Below are 25,578 nucleotides of genomic sequence, written 5' to 3'. Positions count from 1 at the left end.
ATGACTTCTCCATAATTTTTGGCTTTGGTCAGTCCAGACGTCACAAAGAAAAAAAAAAAAAAACACCCCGAGTCCTCTTACCATCTATATGGTGTCACAACCAGAAAAATACGCTCGTCGCTTTTCTAAATTCCATTTACAAAACATAACACGGCGCGATTGCGAAAAGCCAAGTTTATAATATGCGTTTGTAACACAGGGCACCCCCCCGCGTGTCCCGTGTCGCTGTGGGTCCTGCCAGGGCCACCCCTTGTCCCTTCCCCGCTCGCTGCTCTCTCCTCCGCCTCGGGGACAGTTAATGAATTGTCACTTGTCGCGCGTCCCCAGCTCTCCATCCCCGCTGCTTTGGGGACAGCCGGGCTGGCACCGCCACCTCCCCGCGGGTGGGGACACGGGCCGGGCTGTCCCCGAGGGGACAGAGGCACGGGGAGGGCTAAAACGCAGTGTTTGGGTGATGAGACACAAATTCTGCCTCCTTGGCAGGGCGCGGGATTGAGCGAACCGCGAGGGCAGGAAACTGCGGCGCGTTCCGGCTCGGAGGGGAGAGGAGCAGAGCGGGGGGAGCTGCCGGGAGCTGCCCCCCCGCAGGCCGGGAACGGCTCCCAGGGGAGACGGAAACCTGCCCGGAGAGATGGAGCTTAGGGGCTCGGGGGCTGTGCATCCCGAGCCGGCGATCCCGCAGCCCCAGCCCATTGGGGACCCCAAAACAGCGCATTGGGGACCCCAAAACAGCCCATTGGGGACCCCAAAACAGCGCATTGGGGACCCCAAAACAGCCCATTGGGGACCCCAAAACAGCCCATTGCCCGCCCCATTGGGGACCCCAAAACAGCCCATTGGGGACCCCAAAACAGCCCATTGCCCGCCCCATTGGGGACCCCAAAACAGCCCATTGGGGACCCCAAAACAGCCCATTGCCCACCCCATTGGGGATCCCAAACCGGCCCATCCTACACCCCCAGGCCACTGTGGATGCCAGACCCTCCCATCCCATTCTCCCAGCCCACTGTGGACCCCAACCCTTCCCACCCCACTGTCCCCAGCCCAAGGCCCCAGTTCCAGCTCTGACCCCGGGCAGGGCAGGTGTGGGCAAGGCAGCCCCTCCTGAGGGCACCGGGGACACCCAGCAGGGCCCTCCCTGTGATTCCAGGGAAAAGTCAGGGAGGATTTCCCACTTTTCCCATGCCAGGGACAGCCAGCGGGGCCCTCCCTGTGATTCCAGGGGAAAGTCAGGGAGGATTTCCCATTTCTCCCCCCTGGCTCTCTGCTGGCATTAAAGACAAACCGCTGCCATCATCTGAACTCCACGATCAGGACCTAATTCAATCCCACCCTGCTCATTGTTGGAAGGGCTGAGCATTAAACTGAAACCCTAAGCCAGGCCTGCAGTCATTTGGCTGGGCAGGAATTGATTTTGGCCCTCAGCACTTTCTCATTTTCGATGGAGTCCCCACGTAACCAGGTTAATTTCTGTTAATCCCATTAGCCAGGGTGCTTCTGGCTCTGCAGCCCAATGATTTTGTGTCTGATCTGAAAGATTGTAATTGCAACCCGAGGGGACACAGAGAGGAGCCAGTGATGGAGAGGAACCGGCCTGCACGCAGAACCAGCTTCTCTCCCACCTGAAAACCAAACCCTCTTCACATTTCCCTTCCCTCCGAAGTTCCCCGTGGTTTAATGGCCACTCGCAGTGAGATCCGTCCCTAATTCATTCCCCACCTGTTTACATCCCCCCGTTTTGCTGCGTTAATGTCATTTTCACAAGTTTGATCGTGTCCTGTGTGAGTTTCAGGCCTGGTTTTCTTCTCCCTGACTCAGACCAGGGCTGCTGCTTGCACAGGGCTTCCCAGGGAGGGGGGTCCCAGTAGCCCACTGGTCCCAGTTGCTCCCAGCCCTGTGGGAACCCCTGGCTCTGCCTCTTTCCCTCCCCAGCACTTCCAAAAGAAAAGGAGATTTGCAAGCAGGTCTGAGATGGCTGCTGCGGCTGGAGACATCTGTCCCCTCCATGGGACACCCATCCCCATCCTGGAACACCCATTCCATCCTGGGACACCCATTCCATCCTGGGACACCCATCCCTGCCTGGGACACCCATCCCACCCTGGGACACCCATCCCACCCTGGGACACCCATCCCACCCTGGGACACCCATCCCTGCCTGGGACACCCATCCCATCCTGGGACACCCATCCCCATCCTGGGACACCCATTCCATCCTGGGACACCCATCCCTGCCTGGGACACCCATCCCACCCTGGGACACCCATCCCACCCTGGGACACCCATCCCTGCCTGGGACACCCATCCCACCCTGGGACACCCATCCCACCCTGGGACACCCATCCCTGCCTGGGACACCCATCCCATCCTGGGACACCCATCCCTGCCTGGGACACCCATCCCTGCCTGGGACACCCATCCCACCCTGGGACACCCATCCCTGCCTGGGACACCCATCCCACCCTGGGACACCCATCCCACCCTGGGACACCCATCCCTGCCTGGGACACCCATCCCATCCTGGGACACCCATCCCCATCCTGGGACACCCATCCCATCCTGGGACACCCATCCCCATCCTGGGACACCCATCCCACCCTGGGACACCCATCCCACCCTGGGACACCCATCCCCACCCTGGGACACCCATCCCACCCTGGGACACCCATCCCACCCTGGGACACCCATCCCACCCTGGGACACCCATCCCCACCCTGGGACACCCATCCCCACCCTGGGACACCCATCCCACCCGGGGACATCCCCAGCGCTGTCCCCCCGCGGGCCGATCGTGCCCCGCCCGCCGGGTCCCTTCCGCCGCCGGGGCCGCCCGGAGCACGCCCGGGCCGGGGCTGCAGCAGCTGCGGAACATCCCGGGCAGGAAACGCCGGCGGCTCCCGCAGCTGCCGGCCCGCGGCTGCCGCCTCAACTCCCCGCCTGACACGCGAGGGGACACGTGGCGCTGCGCTGGTGGCACCGGGGACACGGGGGGGACAGCGGGAGGGAGGGCTGGGCACCAGGACAGGAGCCACCTGTGGGGACACAGGAGTGACCATCACAGCTCAGGGACACGGGAGTGACCATCACAGAGCTGTGGGGACACAGGAGTGACCCACTGTGGTGCGCAGGTCCTGCAGGTCCACTGCAGGTGTGGATTGTGGCACTGCACACCCAAAACACAGAATTACACACCCAAGACACAGAATTACACACCCAAGACACAGAATCACAGACCCCAAATCACAGCACTGCACACCCGAGAGCTCCACGTCGCTGTCCCCAGGGCCTGCGGGGTCTCAGCCTCTGTCACCCCGTTATTGCTCCGGGAACCTCCCGACCCTCTCCTTTTCCCCAGCCCCGGGAGCTGCAGCCTGAGGGGCCCTGGGTGCAGATCCCTGATCAGATTTTTGGGAGGAGATAAGGGGACACCCCAATAAGGCTTTTGGGGGAGATAAGGGGACATTTCTGAGCAGACCCCTGGGGCCGCAGCTCCCCCAGCCCCGGGCAGGACGTTCCCCTTCGGGAGGACAGAATTTCCCCGGGATGAGTCAGTTCCTCCGAGCTGCTCTCCCTGCAACTGGAATTCCTCATTTCATTTCGGCGCTGCGGGGGAGGCCGAGCCGCGGGAGACAATGGAGGAGCACAAAACACTGGGAAAAAAAAAATATCTAAAAATACTTTATGAGGTGTCAGTGGCAGCGCTGCCTGTCCGCGCTCCTGCGCTTCTCAGACACAATAACTGTGAGGTGTAGCAGCGGATTGTGGCTCGGTGGGGTTTGGTGCAGGGCAGGGAATTTGGATGATTCCCTCCTCCCGGGCACCGGGGTTTGGGGATTTGGGGCTCTGGGCACCTCCAGGACAGAGGCTGGACAGAGTTAAAGGGATAAATGTTTCTTAAAATTAAAATTTAGCTAAATTTAATTCAGCGATAAATTTAATTGTAGTTAATTAATTGATTTTTTTTAAATTAATTTATTAATAATATTTATTTAAAAGGCCTTTAAGGACACACCGTGGGCAGTACCAGAGCCTGACCGGGGCTACACCCCAGGTGGACTCTGAGTCACCTTCCCCACGTTTATATCCAATTCTGTCCTTCCTGCCCCATTCCCATTCCCTGAAAGTGTCTCTCGATGTTTTAAATCCCCGGCAGGATGAAATCCCTTGGCAGCGCAAGAAAGAGGAGTCAAAGGGAGCAGAGGCAGCAGGGTTCGCCCATGGCTGGGGCTGTGATTCCCTCTGCTGGTCTTCCAAATATTGCAGTGTAGCATGTCATATCATATCATATCATATCGGCTTTTTTGTGTCTCTCGTTGTCTTTTTATGAAACTTTTTCCAATTTTACCAAAACACTGAACCTCGTTTTTCACACTGGGCAGTCGCAGCTCCAGTGGAAAACCAGCTCAGCTCTTCACCCAAAGGGCTTTGGGGGCGTTTTCTTCAAAGGAAACCCCAAATCCCGAGCCCCGAGGCTTTCCACAGAGATGTGTTTTTACCAATGCAGTGAAATATTTAAAATAAATCTCCACGTCTGGCTGGGAGAGCCCGGCCACGGCAGCGACGCCGCGGAAATTTGGAGTTTCTCTGCACAGAAGCTGCAAAAAAAAAAAATTATTACTTTTGTTTTAAAGCGGTAGCTGTGCCCGTTTTGGGACACGCGGGGGAATCGGGGGATTTGGGGAATTTGCGGGAATTCGGGAGACTTCCAGGACCTCCCGCCCGCTGGGGGGCGCCCGGCAGCACGCACCGGAAGTGGCGCAACACGGAAGCGGAAGCGCGGGCGGGGCGCGATGGCGGCGGCGGTGTCGGCGCTCAGCGCTCTGGGGCTGCCCGAGGCCGATGTCGGGGTGAGGCGGGGACGGGAGCGGCCGGGGCGGGCTCCGGCTCCCTCCCGGGGCTCCCGGCTCACTGCGGGTCCTTACAGAGCGAGGAGGAAGAGGAGGAGGAGGAGGCGGCGGAGCCCGGCCCGTCGGCGGCGGCGGAGCAGCGGCGGGAGGAGCGGCTGCGGCGGTTCCGGGAGCTGCACATGAAGCGGGTACGGGCAGGGCTGGGAGATCCCCAAAGCTCCCTCCCATTATTATTATTGTTATTGTTATTGTTATTGTTATTGTTATTGTTATTGTTCCGGGGTGGTTTGATGTGTTCTGTGCCCCCCGGCGGCCGTGCTCCCGGTGCCGGGTCCCGTTGCAGCACGAGGCGTGCAAGCTGAACAGCCACGAGGTGCTGGAGGAGGACAAAAGGCTCAAGCTGCCGCCCAACTGGGAAGCCAAAAAGGCTCGGCTGGAGTGGGAGCTGCAGGTGCAGGAGAAGAAGAAGGTAAAAAAAAAAAAAAACCGTCCCAGACAGGCCAGGGCGTGCGGGGACACAGCGCCAGCCTGGCTCACGTGTCGCCCAAAATCCGTGTCCTGGTTAACCCTGAGTGCCCCAGTTACTGCCCTGCTCGGGAGGGGATGGCTGGGCTGGGCTGCATTTAGGGTTTTGGCTGGAATTTGGGGTCTCTCCAGTGGGGATGAGGTGCATTTGGGGTTTTTCTGGAGCTGGGGGGTCTCTCCAGCTGGGCTGGGGTGGATTTGGGTTGTTTTTTCCTGGCATTTGGGCTCTGTCCCTGCAGGAATGTGCAGCCAGGGGCGAGGACTACGAGCGGGTGAAGCTGCTGGAGATCAGCGCCGAGGACGCCGAGAGGTGGGAGAGGAAGAAGAAGAAGAAAAATCCCGACCTGGGGTTCTCAGGTGGGGGTCACAGCCCTGGGGTGTCCCTGGGGGGGTGTTTGGGGGCAGCAGGGGGGTCACACCCCCAGGTTTATCCCCAAATTCCCCCCCAGACTACGCGGCGGCGCAGCTCCGGCAGTACCAGCGCCTGACCCGGCAGATCAAACCCGACCTGGAGGAGTACCAGAGGCTCAAGGAGCAGCAGTGAGTCCTGGGTTCAGTCCTGGGGACACTCGGGGACGCCCTGAAATCCTTCCAGCCTGGTCTGGGGTGATTAATGGGGGTAATTAACGGGGTGATGAATGGGGTTCATCCTTTCAAGCCTGGCACTGCTGAGTTGGAAAGAACGTTCACTCAGGTCCGGTTTCAGTGTGATCCGTCATTCCTGGAGCTGGGTGTTTTGGGGTTTTTGGGCGGCCCAGGTGGGTTTAGGGGCTGGGACCTGCCCGGTTTGCACTCAGACAGGTGGAGCATCCCACAGGGTCTGTGTCTGTCAGAAAAAATAACCGAGAGCTGAGGGTTAGTGTTGGCTTTTGTCACCTGAGCCGAGTGAGGTGTGACGGTGACACTCAGGCACCAGCAGTGGAACCACAGGGACACCCAGGGACAGGACAAGGGCTGAGGGGCTCAGGCTGACAGAGGGGAAGTCCGGGTTGGATTTTGGGAAGAATTCCTTCCCTGGGGGTGCGCGGCAGTGCCCAAGGCCGGGCTGGACGGGGCTGGGGGCCCCCTGGGGCACTGGGGGTGGGAGTGGAGGGTCTGGACCCTCGTGGGGCTGTGAGAGCCCCCCAGGGGTGTCAGGGGTGCCCCGCTGTGCCCACAGGGGGGAGGCCCTGTACCCCACCTCGGACAGCCTCCTGCACGGCACACACGTGCCCTCCAAGGCCGGCGTGGACAGGATGGTGGCAGACCTGGAGAAGCAGTGAGTGCCCGGGGGGAGGCAGGGAGGGCAGGGCTGGGGGGCGGCAGGCCCGGGCTCAGCCCCTGCCGCCGCCCAGGATCGAGAAGAGGGAGAAGTACAGCCGCAGGAGGCCCTACAACGACGACGCCGACATCGACTACATCAACGAGAGGAACGCCAAGTTCAACCAGAAGGCGGAGAGGTTCTACGGGAAATACACGGCGGAGATCAAACAGAACCTGGAGCGGGGCACAGCCGTGTGAGCCCCAACAGAAACAGACCGAGCCTGGGGCGGGGCGGAGCTGTGCGAGCCTGGCACGGCTCAGCTCACTCCTGCCCCCTCAGCGTTCAGACTAATTTCAGTTTGTATCAGTGGATTGGAGCTGTTGCTCTCTAGGCTTAATGGTGTTTTAGTTTTGCATAATCCAGCTGTAAATAGCTTCGATGCAGGAGCACCCAGGTGCTGCCTTTTGGGCTCTAAATAAACTCTCTTTTAATTTGGGACTTGGTGTCTGGTCCTCAGGTTTGTTTGCCAGTGGGATGGAGAGCACAGGGACATTGCCATGGAAAGGCAGCTCCTCTCAGTAATTCCAGGGATGGAATTTTGCCCCTGGCAGCAATTCCAGGGATGGAATTCTCCCCCCTGGCAGCAATTCCAAGGGTGGAATTCCCCCCTGGCACTGCAGCTGCCCAGCCTCACCAGGGACAGGATAAACTCAGGACCCTCCCACCCATTCAAGGGTTTCTTCAAGAAGCTTCCAGACAGGAGCAGTCCAGTTCAGTTTATTTTACTAATTAATTTATTTACACAAAATCCAAGTTACTCCTTGTCCTCCTTTCTCCTGGAGCAGAGGTCTGGAACCCTCCTGCCCCTTTTCCTTCCCACCTCAAGGGAGGCTGGTTTTAAAGCAGACCAAATAAATCCTGTAGGAACTCGAGCTGTGACTGGGAATGGCCCCAGTTTCTGTGCAGGAGCTGAAATCCTACACAGTCCCCCTGCCAGAGGGAACCCAGGGAAGGAAGGAGCCTTTCAAGAGGGAAGATCCATTTTCAGAATGATACAACAGCTCTCCTGTGTTGCAGCTGGTGAGAGGAGTGCAAAGGGAAACCCAGAAAAAACCACAGGGACAGGGCCCCGACACCTGCCACAGCCAGTGCAAAACTAAACTTTATTCACTTGAAGTAAACAGTTACACAAAGTAAATAAATCCAGGTGTTCAAAGAACAGCTACTCAACTATGGTTTAGAAAAAGTTACCCACCTGCAAGTTCTAGTCCAATAAAGCAATACAAAATATTTACAAATATACACAAGATTCCCATCTGTGGCTTCTGGATCTGTGTGCTCTCTATCTGAAAGAGAAACCTAAGATTCCAAAAATTAAGACCTCAAAAAATAAATACTCAGTATTAACAAAACTTTTCAAGCCCATCAGAACTCTCCATCTCTCCAGGGAAAGGTGAGAGGTGCTGCAGTCCACCAGGGGCTCCATCAGCGTGCCCTGAACAGGGAACTTTTGGGTGAGAAGTTCAGGAATGTTTTCTTCTCCTCCTTCTTGACAGGAACCCACTGCCCATAGGGGCTTCCCTTCCTGTCATCCTCCCTGGGGGGAGAAACCACGGGCTCCTTAACCACAGCATGGCTCACTGGCTTCTGCAGGGCAGGCTTGGCCATTGTGTTCTGGGGGAAAAAAAAAAGGTATTTCCTGTAGGAAAAGGTGCTAAAACCAAGGGCTTTATCTGTGCTCATCACATGAATCATGTCAGTGTTTTCCCATATAAATCATACAAGTGTTTTCCCATATAAATCATAGAAGTGTCTTCTCTCCAGCTCTTGGAATTCCTGATGCTTATACTGGGCATCAATCGTGTGCTCTGAACACAGGAGAAATCCCTGAATCCGAAGTTTGCATTACTAAAACATGTAAATTGAGGTAAGTTGTGTTTTTGACTAGGTCTCATTTCAAACACAGTGCTGAGGTGTATTTAGGGTGCTCCACCAACTCCTTCATTATCAAACATGAAATTCCTTTTGTTATGGAGATCTCCATTTGGGAAAAGCCAAAGGAGGCTGAAGAGCTGGAATTCCAACACTTCCACTGGGGCTGAGGGAAATGCTCCTGCGGAATCCCCACACTTACATTAGGGCTGAAGGAAATGCTCCTCTGGAAGGTTGCTCTCTCCATGCCAGCCTTGCTCACGTCCTCAGCTGCACTCCCAGGTTGCTAGAGAAGAGCAGACCCAGCTTTAGTGTGGCTCCCTGGGGCAGGCAGGCACTGCACAGCACAACTTTGCGTGGAGAGTTTTGGTATTTAATCTAAAACAGCTGTGAAGCTACAGCAGTGCTGAGCCCAGGGAGGGCAGCACACCTGGCCAGCTGTGCCAGTCCCCTGGGGATGGAGCAGCTGCAGCCCCAGGCACAGCTCACAGAGGACTCAGAGTCACAGCAGAGCTGCCACACCACAGCAGGGACACAGAGTCCTGCACAGCTTTGGAGAACAACAATAAACTTATCTGCAAGGGATGCAAGGCCTCTTCTTCTGTACTCTCTCAACATCTGGAATATATTGCATATGTTTATGTAAAGGGATGCCTGGAGCATTTGTGTCAAACCCTCAGCAAATTCCCTTTCCAAAGCAGCACCTGAGCCATGCAGGGGCTGCAGGTTTGCATTTACTGTGACTCAGGGTAACACACCACGACAGAACCAAACTAAAATTCACTTCAAGCTGCTCGAGTTTCTCCCTCCCTTCAATTCACAGCAGCTACAGCCCACAAAGTCCCTTAATTACCACCAGATTTTCTTCCTCATGTCTGGAACCATAGTCATGATTTCTATAAGACAGAAATAAAGTATGTAAAATGCATTGTGTGCTTGGGTATGGAATTTCTGGAAACAGTTTGTTGCACATGAAAAGCTTTTAACAGTTTAAAAAAAAAAAAGGCAGAAAGATTTAACCTTTAAAAAAAATAACCCCACACTATTGACTAGGTTTGGCAAGGAGACTGCTGGTTTTAGGTCATAAAGCAGTGGAATTCATGGGAAGTATCCCACAGGAGAACAAGTCAAAGGAACAAGTCTCCTCTCCTTCCCCAGCTGTCCCTCCTGGACACTCAGGGCACCAAACACCTCTGAGAGGGTCTCTGCTTCCAGCTTAAGGCAACGCCTCGAGGTTTCTGGACAAAGTTTTGTTCAAGAGTTTGAACTCATAACAACAACCTCCACAGGTGAACAACAACACAGCCATGCAGACAAGTGTAAGAGGTGTTTACCTTTCCAGGGAGAACACTCCATACTTACCTCAGCTGACTCCGTGCCTTCCCTACGCTCCTGCTTCTCTGTTTTCATCTCTCTTGGCAGGAGCAGAGATCTTCAGGCTCGCTGGCAGGACAATGTTGTCTGTACCCAGAGCTTTGGCAGCATTGGCTTTTGCAATTTCCAGGAGTTCCCTCTTGTCTAGAAGAGGAAGGAATTAAAATAAAAAGTGCTTTATGTCATGTTAAAATCCACCTAGGTGTGTACCTACTCAAGCCTAAATCCTGCAGGTTTCGTACCTATGCAAACATCACCTGGGACTGATCTCATCACAGCCCGTCCCCCATGCCAATAGTGTTCTGAACAATTAGTATTAAATACATATATACACTTACAGTTATACATATTCTATACATATATTAAATACATGCATACCTTTATAGTTATACATAAATTATTATATATACACATATATTAAACACACATATACATTTGCCCAAACAGCCTGAGGTTTTCCTTCACTCGGGCTTTACAAACCAAGCAAGGCAAAGCACAAACAAAACCGGGTTTAAATCTCTCACACAAAGAACCCTCAAAGAACCAAAATAAAAAAAATACCTCAAAAAAGTACATTTTTTGTTACAGAGTACCTTTAGAACCCCCGAAAAACCTCAAAAAAAACCAAACCATTTTTTGTTACAAAGTACCTTTAGAACCCCCGAAAAACCCCAAAAAACACAAACCATTTTTTGTTACAAAGTACCTTTAGACCCCCAAAAACCCCTCATTTTTTGTTACAAAGTACCTTTTTCGCTGAGGTGCAGAGGCGACCGGCTGCGAGACCTCGTGCGGGAGCGGCTCCTCCAGCCCCGGTAGGCCTCGGGGTACACGGTCCTGCCGAAGCCGTAGAACCGCCGGCCGCGGGAGCGGGAGCGGCTGCGGGAGAAGGAGCGGCGGTAGCAGCCCCGGCCGCGGGAGCAGGAGCGGGAGCGGGCCCGGCGGTAGCGGTGCCGGTAGTGCCGGGCCGGGTAGCGCCGCCGGTAGCGCCGGTAGCCCCGGGAGCGGGAGCGGCTGCGGGAGTAGGAGCGCGAGTAGCGGCGGCAGCGCCGGGAGCCGGGGCGGCGGGAGCGGGACCGGGAGCGGCTCCAGCTGCGGGAGGAGCGGCTGGAACTGGAGCTGCTGGAGCTGCTGGAGCTGCGCCGGGAGGAGCGGCTGGAGGAGCGGCTGGAGGAGCGGGCGCAGCTCCGCCGGGAGCTGCCCGGGGACGGCCTGGCCTTGGGCGAGCTCAGGGTCAGGTCGTCCATGCAATCCGTCATCGCCTGCGTGTGCCCGGAGCTGCTCCTCGGGGCGCCCTCAGCCCCCGCCTCGGGCTTAGCCGCCGCCCGGCAGTGCCCGGTCTCCGTCCCTGTGGGTGGAGAGGGGAGTTCAGCATTTACGGGCACCACGGGCAGCACAGTCGGGGTGACTGAACAGCCCAACAACCCCCAGAAACAACCGAGCTCTGCCATTCCCTCCCCTGCAGCCCGCCACAACACTGAACACACAAGGCCGCACGGAAAAAGGAGGGCTTCACTCTTCACCCTGAGCGGTTCTAAACCACTGAACCAGTGGTTCACTCTAAACCGTGTGGAAGTCTGGAGAAGTAAGCCTGTGTGGGTTTTAAGTGAAATTCCTTTGTGCCTCCAAAAGGGAAAACCTTGACATCCTTGGGAAGAATTTTCAAGGTGTTTTATCTTCCGTCTCTCCTAAATACAGCCCATGGTCTCTACGATACAAAATAACCACTCGCCTCCCAACTCAGTACAAACACAGCGCTTTCCTGCTACAATTCCACAGAGGCTTTTACTCCAACCAGGGGAAACAAAAGTATCTTGTAAGTCTAAAGCAGCGAAGACCTCGCCTGTACCGTGTCATAAAGCCCAGCCCCACAGTCCCAGCAGTGTGTGCAACAAGCTGCTGTTAGAAACGGCCGGCACAACCGGAGCAAAGGGCGGCGGTGATTCAGCGGCCGCGCTCGCACAGGACGCGGCACTCCCCGGGCTCGGTATTAATAATGAAAATGGCTGTCCCTGCAGCGGCGGCCATTTCACGGCTCCAAAGGTTACTCGGGGTAAGGATCTTATCACAAGACTTAAGCCCTGAGTTACGTAACCAGTTTACAGTTTAGGGAAGCTTGCTTTGACACGGAAATTTCTATTTTAGCGCTCAACGCAAAGCCACGTTAGGCAAGAAATCCAACCCCGTCACTGAAATCTGTAATTTAAGTTGCATGAGAGCTGTCAGCCGCACCTCTCCCTCTACTACTCCAGGTAAAGTTTCACTACTTCGTCACCACTACGCCAGGACCAAGGTCACACGGCTGGGACGGTAAATAAAGAATTCCCCAAGTGCCACCTGCCATAGCCAACCCCCTCCCGGCCCGTGTCCGGCCCGGTCCATGGGGGCTCAGGGCCGGTACCGGAGCCCGCCGAGCCCTCCGGGCCGGTACCGGAGCCCGCCGAGCCCTCCGGGCTCCCTCACTCACCGCTGGGCGCCGCCGGGCACGCCCCGCGCTGGTTCCCCTGAGGCACCTGGGCGCTCCTGCAATAGAACAGATAAACACCCATAAAAACCCACCCGGGAGCGACCCACGGCCCTCCCTCCGCAGCGCCCACCGCCAGCGGCCCCTCCCGCCCCCCGGCCCGCCGCCTCACCGGCTCCAGCCCGCCGGGCTGCCCCCGCACGGGTCCTGAGGGGAGAGCCCCGCTTCGTGAGTCACCCCCATAGCGCCGGGCCCGCTGCGCCAGCCGCGATCGGCGATAGAAGCACGACAGAACCGCGATACAAGCACGACAGACGCGGAACCCGGAGCCGCCTCCGCCCGCCGCCGCCGCCCGCCAGCGACTGAGGGGCCGACCCAGAACCTTCCAGAACGTCCCTCCCGTTACGCAACGCCCGCGCCCACCGCGCACGCGCCGGTCACGCCCCCCGCCCCCCTCCGCGCGCCGGTCACGCCCCCCACGCTCGGGCCGCGCCCCTCCCGGGCCCCCCCACCGCGCACTGCGCCTGCGCGCGGCCGCCGCCGCGTCCCGTGACGGTGCCCGGGGAGCGCGCGGGGCGGGAGCGCGCACGGTGCGGGGGACGCGCGGGGCCAGGGGCGCGCACGGTGCGAGGGACGCGCGGGGCCAGGGGCGCGCACGGTGCGGGGGACGCGCGGGGCCAGGCGTGCTCACGGTGCCGGGGATGCGGGGGGGACGCGTGGAGGATGCGCGGGGCGGGAGCGCGCACGGTGCGGGGGATGTGCGGGGAGCAGGGACGCGCACGGTGCCGGGGCTGCGGGGGGAGCGGGGCCGGGGCTGCGGGGGATGCGCGGGGTGCGCGGTGCTTGCGGTGCAGGCGGTGCGCGGGTCCGGGGCGCGCCCCGGTGTCGGTGCCCGGTGACCCGCGGGGACGGCGCCGTGTCTCCGGGCTCCGCCGGCTTCCTGCGCGGACCGAACCTCCCCTTTCCCTCTCCCGCAGTCGCCGGCAGCGCTGAGCCATGTCCGGGTTCCTGGAGAGCCTGCGCTGCTCCGAGTGCGTGGACTGGGGCGAGAAGCGCAACACCATCGCCTCGGTGGCCGCGGGAGTGCTGGTACGGCCCCACCCCGCGCGGGGCTTTGGGGTTCTTTGGGCTTTTCTGGAGTAAGAGAAAAATTAGGAGCGGTTTGGGAGTCTCTTCTCCTGCGTTACAAGTGGGAGGATGGGGGGAAACGGCCTCAGGTTGTGCCAGTGGAGCCTTAGGTGGGATAAAATTGGGAATTTCTCCACTGGGAGGATGGTCAGGCAGTGGTGGAGTCACTGGCCCTGTGAATGTTTTAAAAATCCGTGGATGTGGCATTTGGGGACACGGTTTAGTGGTGGATTGATGGTTTTAGAGGGCTGCTCCAACCTTAGGAGCTCCAGGGGAAGGAAGAACAGGGGTACATTGTCCCTCTGTGTGGCAGCGGAGTCACCAACAAAATCTGGCCTGGCTTCCTCCATCCATTTTTGATTTAAGTTTCAGTTTTACCCAGGAAGTAACTGCTGGAGTGGGCAAATCCCTGGCTTTGCAGTCAGCTTGATCCCAAACTGACAACAAAACAAATGGTGTTCCCAGTTTAGCCTGGGCTGGAGACTGTGAGGGTGTTTAAATATTGATGATGTTTCTCCTAGAGCAATCCAGAGGATTCTGAGGAAAGGCTTGTTGTGTGTGGTTTAAGCTGTGTTTCCCCCCCCCAGTTTTTCACAGGCTGGTGGATCATCATCGATGCTGCAGTGAAATACCCTCAGGTGGAAGATTTCAACCATTCCTACCACGCCTGCGGGGTCATTGCCACCATCGCCTTCCTGATGTAAGGGTCCCCCACAGCCCCAGCAGCTCCTCTGTGCACTCAGAAATTGTGGAAAATGGATTTGTAGGGAATTCCCAAAGCCTGACAGAAGGCTCACACAGTTTTGTACATCTGTGTGCAAACTCTGAGATAAAAACTGCTGATTTAGAAAGGCCATGGGATGGGACAGGCATTGCTGAGAGAGAAGTGGAACTGGAAACTAGTTTCAAATCACGACCTTGCAAATAGACCAGATAATTTTTTGAGAAATAGAACTGTGAAAGATGCATTGTACCAAACCCACGTGGGGTATTTTAATAGATAATTGGTTTAGAAGCATTAGCAGCATGGTGTGGCAGAAGCTGATAGTCCAAAAAACACTTATAATGTAATTATGAAATAATTTGGCTTCTGGTTTTGATGGTGTGAATTGTAATATCTGCACCATCTCACCCTCCTCATGAGACTGAAAATGGAGTGAAAGCCCTTAAAACGCCTCTGAGGAGCCCCGTGTGTGGGTCAGAAAAGGGTTTTTCTGACCAAGTCTGACAGGCAGAGGTTTCATGGCAGCTTTGTCCCTTTGTCCCAGGATCAACGCCGTGTCCAACGGGCAGGTGAGAGGGGACAGCTACAGCGAGGGCTGCCTGGGCCAGACAGGTACTGGGGACACGGCCAGGGGGGTCTGTGGGGCCAGGGGTGTGCCATGGGGAGGGTTTGTGGGGCCAGGGGGGCTTTGTGGGGTCCCACAGCCACAGCACATCCCCCATCCCATTGCAGGGGCTCGGATCTGGCTCTTCATCGGCTTCATGATGGCCTTTGGGTCCCTCATTGCTTCCATGTGGATCCTCTTTGGGGGCTACGTGGTTAAAGGTAAGACCTGAGCCTGGTTTTGAAAGTTGAAGGTGTTTTAAGTGACTCCTGAGTTTTAGAACTGGTACTTAGAGGGTTTCTGGGCAGCCCCAGTTTGAATATCTTGCCCTGCACACCACAGTCCTGTATTATTACTGATGTTGGGATGGATTTGATCTAAGGACAAACCTCCTCTACAAACCCAGCTCTTGCCCAACTGGGAACTCCGTGGATATAATTAAACTGCTGCAGTTTTAAGGGAATAATTCCCTGGGTGAACATTTATTCCCAGAACAGGAATTACTGAGTTCCTGCAGATTGCTCCCAAAGCCTCTCTGCTGAATTAGCACAAGGGAAAATGACATGTCACAAACGGGACAGGCTTGAAAATTACTTTAAAAAAAAAATTATGTTTTGTTTTTTCTTTCCTCTTAGAAAAAGCAGTGGTGTACCCAGGAATTGCTGTGTTTTTCCAGAACGCATTCATCTTTTTTGGGTAAGACTCTCCCCTTTTTATTTGTTTCCTATTTAATTGGCTTTTAATGATAAAAAACTGACATCGGCCGTGATCCGCTTGGCCCTAAAGTCCTGGTTTGTAACCAGAGCTGTGTGAACGAACTGGGATGTTAATTGGATTAACAAACACCCCCTGAAAGGCTGTGTTTGAAACAAGAGGAGTTTGATTTGTCCCTTTGCTGTGTCCTCACAGGGGCCTGGTGTTCAAGTTTGGCCGCACAGAGGATTTGTGGCAGTGAACCCCCCTGGGCTCTCACTGCACCCCGGAGAGTTTTGTAAAACCATTTTGTAAACTTTCCATCGTGTCTGAAGAGGAAGCAAGGAAAGCTGAAAGCACTAAATAAACCCAGCTCTGTCCTGTTTGGTTTTTTTTACTCTTGGACGTCCACTTCAGTGTTGTGGTGTTTTTGGGAAATGTAAAATTGCTGCAGACAACGGTGGGGTCACTTTTCTAAAATGATGTTTGTTACAAATGCAAGGAGAGTGGAACATGGGGGGATTTAACCAGCTGTTTCTATGATGTTATCTACAATCTAAAACTGCATTAAAGCAACCTTTTAACAGATATTTATTAAATATTTCCTATATCTGGGCAATATAACCATTCCTTCAATTTCAAAGCTTGCTGGTGTGTGTGGCTTTTCTTGTGTCATTCAGAACTGGGGTGCCTTGGGATTTTTTTTTTTTTTTTCTCCATCCCTGAATATTTCATTTATCCTGTGATGATAAAGAGGAAGTGTCTGGGAATTAACAACTCCCAGTTGAGTGTAGAAGGTTTGGGCAGCTGCTGGGAGCTGGGAACAAGGAAAACTGGCCCTGGAATGCCAGGCTGCATTCCTTGGAATGCTGATCCCAGGAAATGCTCATCCCAGGGAGGGAATGAGGCCAGGGAGCCTCATCAAAGGGCTCAGCCTTGTCACGAGCTCCTCATTCACTCACTGCTCAGCAAGGAGGAGAAGCAGCCACAGTTTTCACTCCTTTATTAGGTAAGCACTGCTGGAAGGTTTTTCTGTGTCAGCTGGTTTTGAGAGTAAGAAACGCTGGGGATCACAATCCATTTAAAATCCATTTAAAAATGGATTCAGTGGCAGAGAATGCTCTGTCCCCAAAGTCCCTGCAGTTCCAGGGCCTGTGCCCTCCCAGACACTGCCCCCAGCTCTGGTTGTGGTTTACATCTGCCAGAAATCCCCAAAGGGTTCAGGGAAAGTTTCACAGCTGAACTTTCTGCCATCAGAACCTCCCAACATCCAGCCCCAGCCAAGTGGTGCCAGATTTTCTCCAGGAGTTCAGCCTGGCCCTGCTCCAGCTCGCTCATCAAACCCTGGCTTGTCAAGGCCTTCAGCAGAATCAATTCAGCTTAAAGACCTGAGTGCTTTTCTGGGTAAGAAGTGCTCCTTGAGGAATTAGAAATTCAAATCCATCCTTTTGCCTTGTAAACTCGGGAGCTAAAAATGGTTTAATGTTTTCCAAGCCTTTGGATTGAGAAGCCATGAGTGCAGCCAACTTTTTTTGTACATATCTTACAAAAAAAAAAAAAGTTTAAGGTGAGGCCAACAAAGCAGAAAAACATCTGAGGTTTGCATCTGTGAATTCACCCTCTGTACCTTTCAGGAGTAACTGGAACAGTTTTGATTTTGGAGTGTCCATTGGGGTGGCTCCTGTGGGGCTGAGAATTGGTATTTCAGTGCTCTTGGAACCCATCAGAGCTGTTCAGGTCTTCTGGTGATAAAGAGGAAAATCTTGTCTTGGTCCTGTCTGTCAGCTGGGATCCTCCACTCAAAACCCAACAGACAAGTGGGGGAACTGTGAACACAAACGTTCTTGTGTCAGAACATATCAAACCATCACAGGAAAAGCCCCTCAAACCAATGGAAAAGCTGATCAAAAGTTTCTTTTCACCCATTTGTTATTCCTGTAATTCAGATTCCAGCCTCACATCAGCACCTAAGGGTGCCCAAGGACTGTTTGCACATCAAAATGTGCTGAGAAAAGGAATAACCCATTTTTTTCCCCACATTTTTAATTCAAATATCTGGAGTTCTCCATCGAGGTGCTAAATGAACTCCCCCACAGGGAATCTGAAATAAATTTGAAACTCACCTCCCAGTAAAATTGGTCATCAAAGTACTTTGAGACATGCACGGCTTTAAGCAGTTTGATGTTTAAGATTAAACCTGTTGGTAAGAAGAGAAGAGATCCAAAATAAACAAAACAAACACCAGGGCAAGGGGAGGATTGGGTGTAAGGGGAGTTTCTTGGCAATATTTATCCAAATGTAACAGATCAAAACACAAATTCAGCCCCAAATCCTCCAGCAGAGCCCCCTGACTCCAGCTGGCCTCAAATACAACAAGAAGCTTGCCAGGATCCAGGCTTGGGATACTAAAAATGAATTACTTTAGGTAAAACCCCCTTAAACAGCTGCTAGATTATCAAAATACATCAAAATGATGAATTTCTTGCATGAGAAGTGCCCATGTATTTAAAACAATCTGCTTTACCAGCACTGTTAGTTTGGGATCTCTGGATTTTCAAACCATTGGTTAAGCCCTGAATGTTTGGTTATTTCAGCTGGATGCCACGTGAGTGCTGCTGCTCCCAAAGCTGCAAAAAGCCCCCAAAAAATCCCCAAATCTCTTGATCAAAGGGCTGCAGCTGGGCTGAGGCAGCTCCTGACGTTATTGAAACTGCACATTTGCTCCAAATGGCCTAAAAAGTGACAAGCCCCAGATTGGGGCATCTTGTGTCACCGAGACAACACCCCAAAGTGGAAATATTTTCATCTCCACAGCTCTTCTGTCTGCAGGTTGAAGGCAGCTGTTCAACCTTGGTTAAAATAAAACTCCAGCACTGAAAGAATGGTGCTGCTGGGTTATTTCTGTGCAAAACAGCTCCTCTCCTTCAGAAGCTGGGAAGAGTCCCTGGCATCCGTGTTCCCATTTATTCCACGAGTGATTTTCCCATAGAAACCTGCCCCAAGGAAATAAAGGCGTTCCTGGGATGTCTCAGCACTGACCTGTGATCAAACCTGTGAGCAAGGCAGTGCTGATGGTCTGGCAGAAGGCACCAATGTCAACAAAGGCCAAATAACCCAGACTGGAAAGCAAAAAAAAGTGTTTTACCTTTTATTTAGTATTAACCCTGTGATGTTAATGGATCTGCATCTATCAAAATCTCTCCTAGAAACTGTAATTCTCAAATCTGCAGCTGCAGTGAGGTGTTTTAGGAACATACCAGAAGCCTAATGCAGCCTTCAGAGGAGTTGTTTTAGTCCATTCTTTTGGTATTAAAACCTCATGAAATTTGTTTCATTAAGAACACGATGAGGAGTGTCAGGCCCTCATGCTGCACTCCTGATTTCTCCCTCCCTGATGATTTACCTTCACTATTTAATTTATTTAACAATAAATTTAATTATTTAGGAATGTATGTACCTGGATAAATCATTCCATTGGTTATCAATCCCTCTTTTTACGACGCAGAGAACAACAGAGGCCACAGCTCCGAGCACGGCAGGCAAACCAAAAGTGAAATGGACTCCAGAAGTATCCTGAAGCTTCAGAGCAGGATTAAAGCACCTCTGGGGAGAAGAAAAGGTTTAATTGACACCCAGAACCACGAGTTGGTAATTGCAGATCAGCTGTTGCAGAGCTGGAGGATGGATTTGCTCTCAGGAGCTGCAATCCTGCACTCTGCACAGAGCACCTCAGTTTGGAAAACAGGTTTTCCTTGGGGCATCCTGCATTGGAAAAGAAATTTACACAGCTTATGCAAGAACCATTTAGGGGTTTGAGCATTACCTGCAAACAGTGAGAGCCCAGGACGGTGATGACACTGCCCAGCAGCCCCAAAATCATGGCAATCCACGGGTGCTGGATGCTGTGAGCTGTGTAACTGACAGTGACCCCTCCAGCCAGCACTGCACTGTGGATGTGGGTCTGTGCAACAACAACAAAACGGAGTTAGGGGGCTTTTCATGAGGGTTTGCAGTGATAGAACAAGGGGCAATGGCTTTACACTGAAAGGGGGAAGGTGCAGATTAAATATCAGGAAGGAATTATTCCCTGGGAGAACACAGGGAACTTCTCTGGGTGCCCAGAGCAGCTGTGGCTGCCCCTGGATCCCTGGCAGTGCCCAAGGCCAGGCTGGACAGGGCTTGGAGCACCCTGGGCCAGTGGAAGGTGCCCCTGTCCATGGCAGGGGGTGAAATGAGGTGATCCTTGATGCCCCTCCCCATCCAAACCCCTCTGTGAGCCTGTGGCTGTCAGACTCTGGAGCTGTTGTGTTCCCAGTGTGCCCCTGAGGGCACCAGGGAATCTCTCTGAACACAAAACCCCCGTGCAGGCTTTCCCCTGGTCCTCACCATCCTGAATTTGCCATCCTTGGAGGTCAGGGCAGACAGCATGAAGGCACACACAGCACTCACTGCCAGGGCCAGGTAGGTGTTGAGCACTGCTTCCATCTTGGAGTCAGCCAGGATGGAATTGAAGCTCGGCCAGAACACCCAGACAAACACAGTGCCTTGGGGACAAGGACAGGAGACCCTCAGGAGCTGCTCTGAACCACAGGAACCCATCCCTGCCAGGCTCTGAGGGCTCCAGCTGCCATTCCCAAACCTTTCCCAAAGCAGAGATCACTCTGAGACCACTCCCAGTGAGGAAGTGTCAGTGTCACACTGGGCTTCTCTAACAGGAATGCAAACAGGTTCTGCTGCCCCTGTGCCCCCAGTGGTCAGCCTTTGGGATCCATGACTCCTTCCATGACTAGGGGTGCACTGCACAGGTGGAATTCCAGCCAGCAGAGGGACTGGGCGGCCTCAGAGCACCTCAGGCTGATGCCACAGGGCACAGACACCGGCACAAACACAGAGCAGCAGCTCCTCTGGCACTGCCCAGTTTTGGTACTTTGCTGTATTTTGCTTCCACTGCCATCAGTGATGTTGTGTTCCCCATCCCAGAGAGGCCCCGGAGCCTTGTGCAATCCACCTGACAGTGACATTTGATGTGCTCTTATCCCAGACCCCTAACAAGGGACACGGGCAGTGTCACTATGAGGCACAAACCCAGTTTCCAGCAGCCCTGGCAGGCACTGATCCTGTCCCAGCTTGTCCTGGCTCTGTGAAATCCACTTTCCATTGCTGATATCCCTGATTTCAGTGCAGCAAGGCAGAGATAACCCTGCCCCAGACAGGAGAGGCCATTCCAGCAACTCTAAACTGCTAGTGGCACTGAGGGCTTGTGAGATGATTCATCCTATTCCCATGGACGAGGCAGTTATTCAGCCATAAATACAGATATAAAGCCTACTGAAGCACTCCTCTGAGGATCTGCTCAGCTCTGGAAGCAAACAGCAAACAAGAACTCCAGGGACACCAAAGAGCAGCATCTAAATGTTGTATTCCCTAAACTGGGCAAAGACTGGCTGAGAATGAGACACTGTGGAGCCCTGCAGGAAGCTCTGGGCTCGGCTGGTGGCAGAAGTTGTGACAATAAAGACACCAAATTGCTTCCATAAGAAAAGGAATGGAATCCCCAGGCACTGAGGCTGTCCTCCCCCAGCTCCTCTCTCGTGGGGCTGCCTGTATCACATCCCCACCCTTCACCAGGCTTTATCTTTTTATTTCTGTCACCAGCAGGGACTACCCCTTTCTATCTGTGTGCACCAGCTGGAGAAACAGCCTGAGCTCAGCTGGAACACAAGTTCTGAGCTCAGCTCTGGCACACAGCCCCTGAGCAGCAGGCCTGGGCAAGCCAAGGGGCACAGCCTGGCCAGCAAAGGGAGTGCTGAACCTGGAGAGAGAGCTGTTAACCTGGAGCAGCCTTTGTGCTGAGGTGACAAAAGCAAAGGGAGCCCAGGAGTGGCCTCTGGGCCAGGGAAAGTGGCCATGGTGACACTGCAGGAGGCACAGCAGCAGTTGCTGCATTCTGCAGTGAAAATCCCCAACCCTCCAGTGTTCTCCTGCAATTCCCTCCCCAGCCCAGGACTCACCCAGCATGGAGAACAGCTCAGACCTTGGGGTGCTCCTGCCCTTGTCCAGCCCTGGAGGGGGCTCAGGGAAGCGGGAGGTCACTGCCAGACCAAAGTAGGCTCCAAAGAGGTGCACGTGCAGCAGGGTGAGGTGCTCTGGGACCTGCACAACAGAGAATTCCCCCTCTGTGGGCTGAGTGAGGCCACACAAAGCCCTGGCTGCAGCTCCTGACACAGCTCCAGTGACATTTCCCCCCACATACATCTGAAAATCCCAGCAGGGTACCTGCAGGAATGTCCTGTTGATGCACCTGCTGACGTAGAAGATGATTAATTCCACCAGGGTCATGACAATTAACTGCACAGGACTGGCCTTGCCCAGCACTGCCCCGCTGGAGATGACCACAGCAGTCATGCTCACCACAGCCTTTGCCAGACTGCAAGGAAGGAAGGAAAGGAAAAAAACAACTCAGTCTCGGGGTGACACCAGGGCCAATAAAAAGGAATGACACAGAACAATGTATCCAAAACCTCCAAAAATGCCTGTAAATGTGACTCTGCTCATCCCTATGAGGAGCCATCAGCAGCTCTGCATTAGCCCAGCCCTCACATGAACTCGTTACCTTCTCATCCCAACTTCACTCTGCTGCACCCTGAGGAAAACTAAGAAATCTTCCACCAGCACAGAGCACTGGACACCAAGGACGATCAGCAGGAAGTTGAATCCAGTGCTGCTGAAGCCATATCTTCTCAGAACCATCAGGAAGAAGCCAAATCCAAAAATCACCATGTGGTTGACATCTTGAAATTCTGCAGGATGGAAAAGAACAGGACAGCAGTGAAATTGTTCATGCAGATTTCTGGTAAAAAAAAAAAAAATCAATAAAAAAATTACAATTAACTAAGAAACCTTCAGAAAAAAATTTAAGTGCCACTAATGTTTAGAGCTTGCAAAGAATTCCAGAGCTTTCTTTCCAATCTATAATCAGAGAAAAAAAAATCGCCTTAATGCTGAATTTATTTTTACACAGTGATCTGGATGCAGCAGGATGAGGGCTGAGAGGTCCAAAAACCCCAGCAGAAAACTGACCAAAACCACAATTTAGTCTCGGATCCCCATCCCACCTGTGACATAAAGAAACTCCCCCCACTCCTGGCAAGTCCAAAGAGCAACAAAACCATTCTCCTTCTCACCAGCAGACCCTGCTGTGCCTCTTGTGAGACGATTCACCCTATTCCCATTGATGAGACAGTCATAAATACAGATATAAAATCAATACTGAAGCATTCCTATGCTGTGTGTCAGCCCTGGGCAGGACAGGGATCAGTCCCAGCAGGATGCCAGGCTTACCTGGGTAGAAGCTGGATGGGGAGTAGACGTCCCCAGCACGGGGGAGGCCAAAGGAGCAGAGGAGGAGGAGGGTTTGCAGCAGCAGCAGCAGCCAGGGCACGCTGCAGCGGAAGCTGAGGTACCGGGCAGGCATGGTGCTCCCGGCCACATCCAGCACTCACACAGGGATTGTTCTTCCTTTTCCCTGGAAAAGCGTCCCAGTGCCCTCACACCAACAGCAGGGGACTGTGGGGGGCCAGCACTGAGAGCTCAGGGGGAGATAAAAGGGCTCAGAGGCGTGAGCAGGGAGCAGCTCCTTATCTGTGCTGCGGCAGGAGCCCGGAGCCAGCCCAGCTCAGCCACTGCCAGCCCTGCCCTGCTCCTGGGACACTCCTGCTGGGACATTCCTGCTGGGACACTCCTGCTGGGATATTCCAGCTGCTGGGGCCTGGCAGCCCGGCCAGAGGGCCAGGACACCATGGACACCACGAGCAGAATCACTGTGTGCTCACCTGGCCCCAGGTGCTGGCACAGAAAGGTGGGCAGGTCCTGCTGAGAGCCCCAGGGTGACCCCACAGCTCTGCACACACATCCCCACAATGAACCTGGCACTGAGGGATCCAACCCAAGGGCAGGTTGGGAATCAGGGAGCTCTGGAGGTGCGGCATCCCCTCTGCTGCTGCAGGATCAGGCTGCTGTTCACACAGGGCCATGGGAACAGCTCCAGGGACACTTCAGGGATCCATGGAATGGTTTGGGTGGGAAGGGAACTTAAAGCCCCTCCAGTGCCACTCCAGGGACACCTTCCCAATATTCCAGGGTGCTCCAAGAACTGTCCGGCCCGGCCTTGGGCACTGCCAGGGATCCAGGGGCAGCCACAGCTGCTCTGGGCACCTGTGCCAGGGCCTCACCCCCTCTGAACAAAGAATTGCTTTCCAACATCCACTCCACCCCTGCCCTCGGGCAGTTCAAAGCCATTCCCCCGTGTCCTGCCGTATAAAAATCCCTCTCCTCCCTCTATAACCCTCCTTCAGGCACTGGAGGAACATTTTTCCCTGCTCATTTTTCCCTCCTTGCCGAGGCAGTTCAGATTAAAGCACTGTAATCACAGCCCAGACTCTGCTCTGTGCACAGCACACCCTGAGGAGAGAGCCCAGAAACGGGGAGAAACGTGCTCAGAAATAGGGACAAAGCCACCTGCTGGTGACAGGGACATTGATCAGGCAAAAACACACCCAGAAAACTCACAGTTCACCTCAATTTCAGGGCGTCCCTCCTGCCAAGCCGGGCTGGAGGGCACAATAACAGAGTGCACAGCATCTCTGCAAGGTGTGGTTTGTGGTGATAACCTGAACCTTCCTCCCATCCAACATCAGACTGCTTTAATGTCACACCACTTTCATAGCAAAGCCCTTTCCCAGCTTTGGTTTAGGCCTAATATAGTTCAATATACCTGCATTTACTTCAGAAACTCCTAAACAATAGCAAAACACCAACCTTTCCCAGGCATGCAAAGCACTGCCCTGGCTTCAGGAAAATCCTCATGCAGAAAGATCCACGTTCAGGTCCTTTTCCTGGGAATTCTGTGAGCCTGGGTGTAATTCAGACAGAACCAGAACACCTGGTGAACTTTCTCTAGACAGGAGAGCAGCTGAAGCAGGAAATGAGGAATTAATTCAGCTAACACAACGAGCCCTTTTGCTACCTGCTGCTAAATCCCAGCAGTGTTAACATCCCGGGAAAACCCCCCAAAGGGGAGGAATTCACCCCTTTTCCCTCAGGATGACACACTGGAAAGGTGTAAAAGCTCAGATTCACAGATTATCCTACCAAACAGAGACCAAAAGTTGGTGATGTTGGACAGGGTGAAGCATCAAGTGACTTTTTTATTAGGGAGAAGTTCTTCCCCAGGAGGGTGATGAGGTTTCCCAGAGCAGCTGTGGCTACCCCTGGATCCCTGGAAATGTCCCAAGGCCAGGCGGGACAGGGCTTGGATCACCCTGGGACAGTGGGAGGTGCCCCTGCCCATGGCAGGAGTGGAACACGATCATCCTCAAGGTCTCTTCCAGCCCAAACCAATCCACGATGCTCCAATTCTAAATTACAACTCCACTACCAGGAGAACACCCCGACTCCTCCCGGGACAGTTTTAGCGGCGTTCTGGGACCAGTGATCCTCACGCCCAGCCCATCACCGCCTGACGCTCGTTCTGGGAGCTCCATCACCCCCGGCAGGCCCGCGGCACCCAGCCCAGCGCCCGGCCAGGCCGGGGCAGCCCGGGCCGCGGGCACCGCGCTGCGGCCTCCCTCAGGAGCGGCGCCGCCATTGTTCCCCTCACGGCTCCCACAGCGGCCTCGGGCCGGGGGCTCCAGGGAGACCCCAACGGCGGGCCCGGGGGTGGGGGCTCGGCCGGGCGGCCTTGGCGAGCGGAGCTCCGGAGCGGGGGCTCGGGGCCGGGGCCCACAGCGGGGCCGGGGCCGCGGCCGGTCCCAGCCGTGACTCGGCAGCCCCCGGTGACAGCGGCGAGCCCCGCCCGGCCCCGCCCCGCGCTGAACGCCCGCCCTCTCCCCACAGGCCGCCCTTAGGGACTGCCCTGCCATTGGCCGAGCGCTGCTCCTCCTGCCCTCTGATTGGCCTATAATCAGCACCGGCCGGTTAAGGGCCCCGCGTCCTGCGCTGCGATTAGTCCGCTCGCCTGTCACTCAGCTCCGCGCGCTATTTATT

The 25,578-nt window shown here is 54.5% G+C and overlaps 4 protein-coding genes across 10 annotated transcripts; 2 read left to right on the top strand and 2 right to left on the bottom strand.

Moving 5' to 3' along the window:
- Positions 1 to 4,770: 4,770 nt before the first annotated feature.
- On the top strand, positions 4,771 to 7,113 carry SYF2 (SYF2 pre-mRNA splicing factor). Its single transcript, XM_066204514.1, has 7 exons — positions 4,771 to 4,847; positions 4,925 to 5,035; positions 5,191 to 5,316; positions 5,612 to 5,729; positions 5,822 to 5,912; positions 6,532 to 6,630; positions 6,707 to 7,113. The coding sequence occupies exons 1-7, from the start codon at positions 4,791 to 4,793 to the stop codon at positions 6,870 to 6,872; spliced, it is 768 nt and encodes a 255-aa protein (XP_066060611.1). The 5' UTR covers positions 4,771 to 4,790; the 3' UTR covers positions 6,873 to 7,113.
- Positions 7,114 to 7,759: 646 nt separating this feature from the next.
- RSRP1 (arginine and serine rich protein 1) lies at positions 7,760 to 12,736 on the bottom strand. The gene is given in 7 exon segments (XM_066204304.1): positions 7,760 to 8,289; positions 8,750 to 8,833; positions 9,910 to 9,948; positions 9,950 to 10,065; positions 10,670 to 11,269; positions 12,389 to 12,444; positions 12,558 to 12,736. Coding segments are annotated over 7 exon segments (1,155 nt in total). The 5' UTR covers positions 12,629 to 12,736; the 3' UTR covers positions 7,760 to 8,100.
- Positions 12,737 to 12,891: 155 nt separating this feature from the next.
- Positions 12,892 to 16,177, top strand: TMEM50A (transmembrane protein 50A). 3 transcript variants are annotated; one of them, XM_066204361.1, is made up of 7 exons: positions 12,892 to 12,975; positions 13,363 to 13,474; positions 14,101 to 14,213; positions 14,782 to 14,849; positions 14,970 to 15,062; positions 15,477 to 15,537; positions 15,751 to 16,177. In XM_066204361.1, exons 2-7 carry the CDS (start codon positions 13,382 to 13,384, stop codon positions 15,794 to 15,796), a joined length of 474 nt encoding a protein of 157 aa, XP_066060458.1. In that variant the 5' UTR covers positions 12,892 to 12,975; positions 13,363 to 13,381; the 3' UTR covers positions 15,797 to 16,177. The 3 variants fall into 3 exon arrangements, with proteins under 3 accessions (XP_066060458.1, XP_066060459.1, XP_066060460.1); XM_066204362.1 differs by lacking the exon at positions 12,892 to 12,975 and adding an exon at positions 12,989 to 13,043; XM_066204363.1 differs by lacking the exon at positions 12,892 to 12,975 and adding an exon at positions 13,113 to 13,132.
- Positions 15,750 to 24,936, bottom strand: LOC136301376 (RH-like protein). Of its 5 annotated transcripts, none has more exons than XM_066204357.1 (12): positions 24,685 to 24,936; positions 24,352 to 24,505; positions 22,876 to 23,059; positions 22,148 to 22,334; positions 21,811 to 21,961; positions 21,546 to 21,687; positions 19,921 to 20,078; positions 19,358 to 19,495; positions 18,992 to 19,137; positions 18,574 to 18,653; positions 17,658 to 17,731; positions 15,750 to 17,360 (listed from the first exon to the last, which is right to left on the bottom strand). In XM_066204357.1, exons 3-12 carry the CDS (start codon positions 23,006 to 23,008, stop codon positions 17,334 to 17,336), a joined length of 1,236 nt encoding a protein of 411 aa, XP_066060454.1. In that variant the 5' UTR covers positions 23,009 to 23,059; positions 24,352 to 24,505; positions 24,685 to 24,936; the 3' UTR covers positions 15,750 to 17,333. The 5 variants fall into 5 exon arrangements, with proteins under 5 accessions (XP_066060454.1, XP_066060455.1, XP_066060453.1 ...); XM_066204358.1 differs by having other exon boundaries at positions 24,352 to 24,445; XM_066204356.1 differs by having other exon boundaries at positions 24,352 to 24,936.
- Positions 24,937 to 25,578: the final 642 nt, after the last annotated feature.

This window comes from Chamaea fasciata, unplaced genomic scaffold, assembly GCF_029207755.1.
Source record: "Chamaea fasciata isolate MVZ Bird 193981 ecotype frontalis unplaced genomic scaffold, bChaFas1.0.hap1 SCAF_26, whole genome shotgun sequence".
Lineage (NCBI taxonomy): Eukaryota > Metazoa > Chordata > Aves > Passeriformes > Sylviidae > Chamaea > Chamaea fasciata.
Note: the sequence above shows the minus strand (reverse complement) of the source record. Positions and strands in the feature narration are given on the sequence as shown.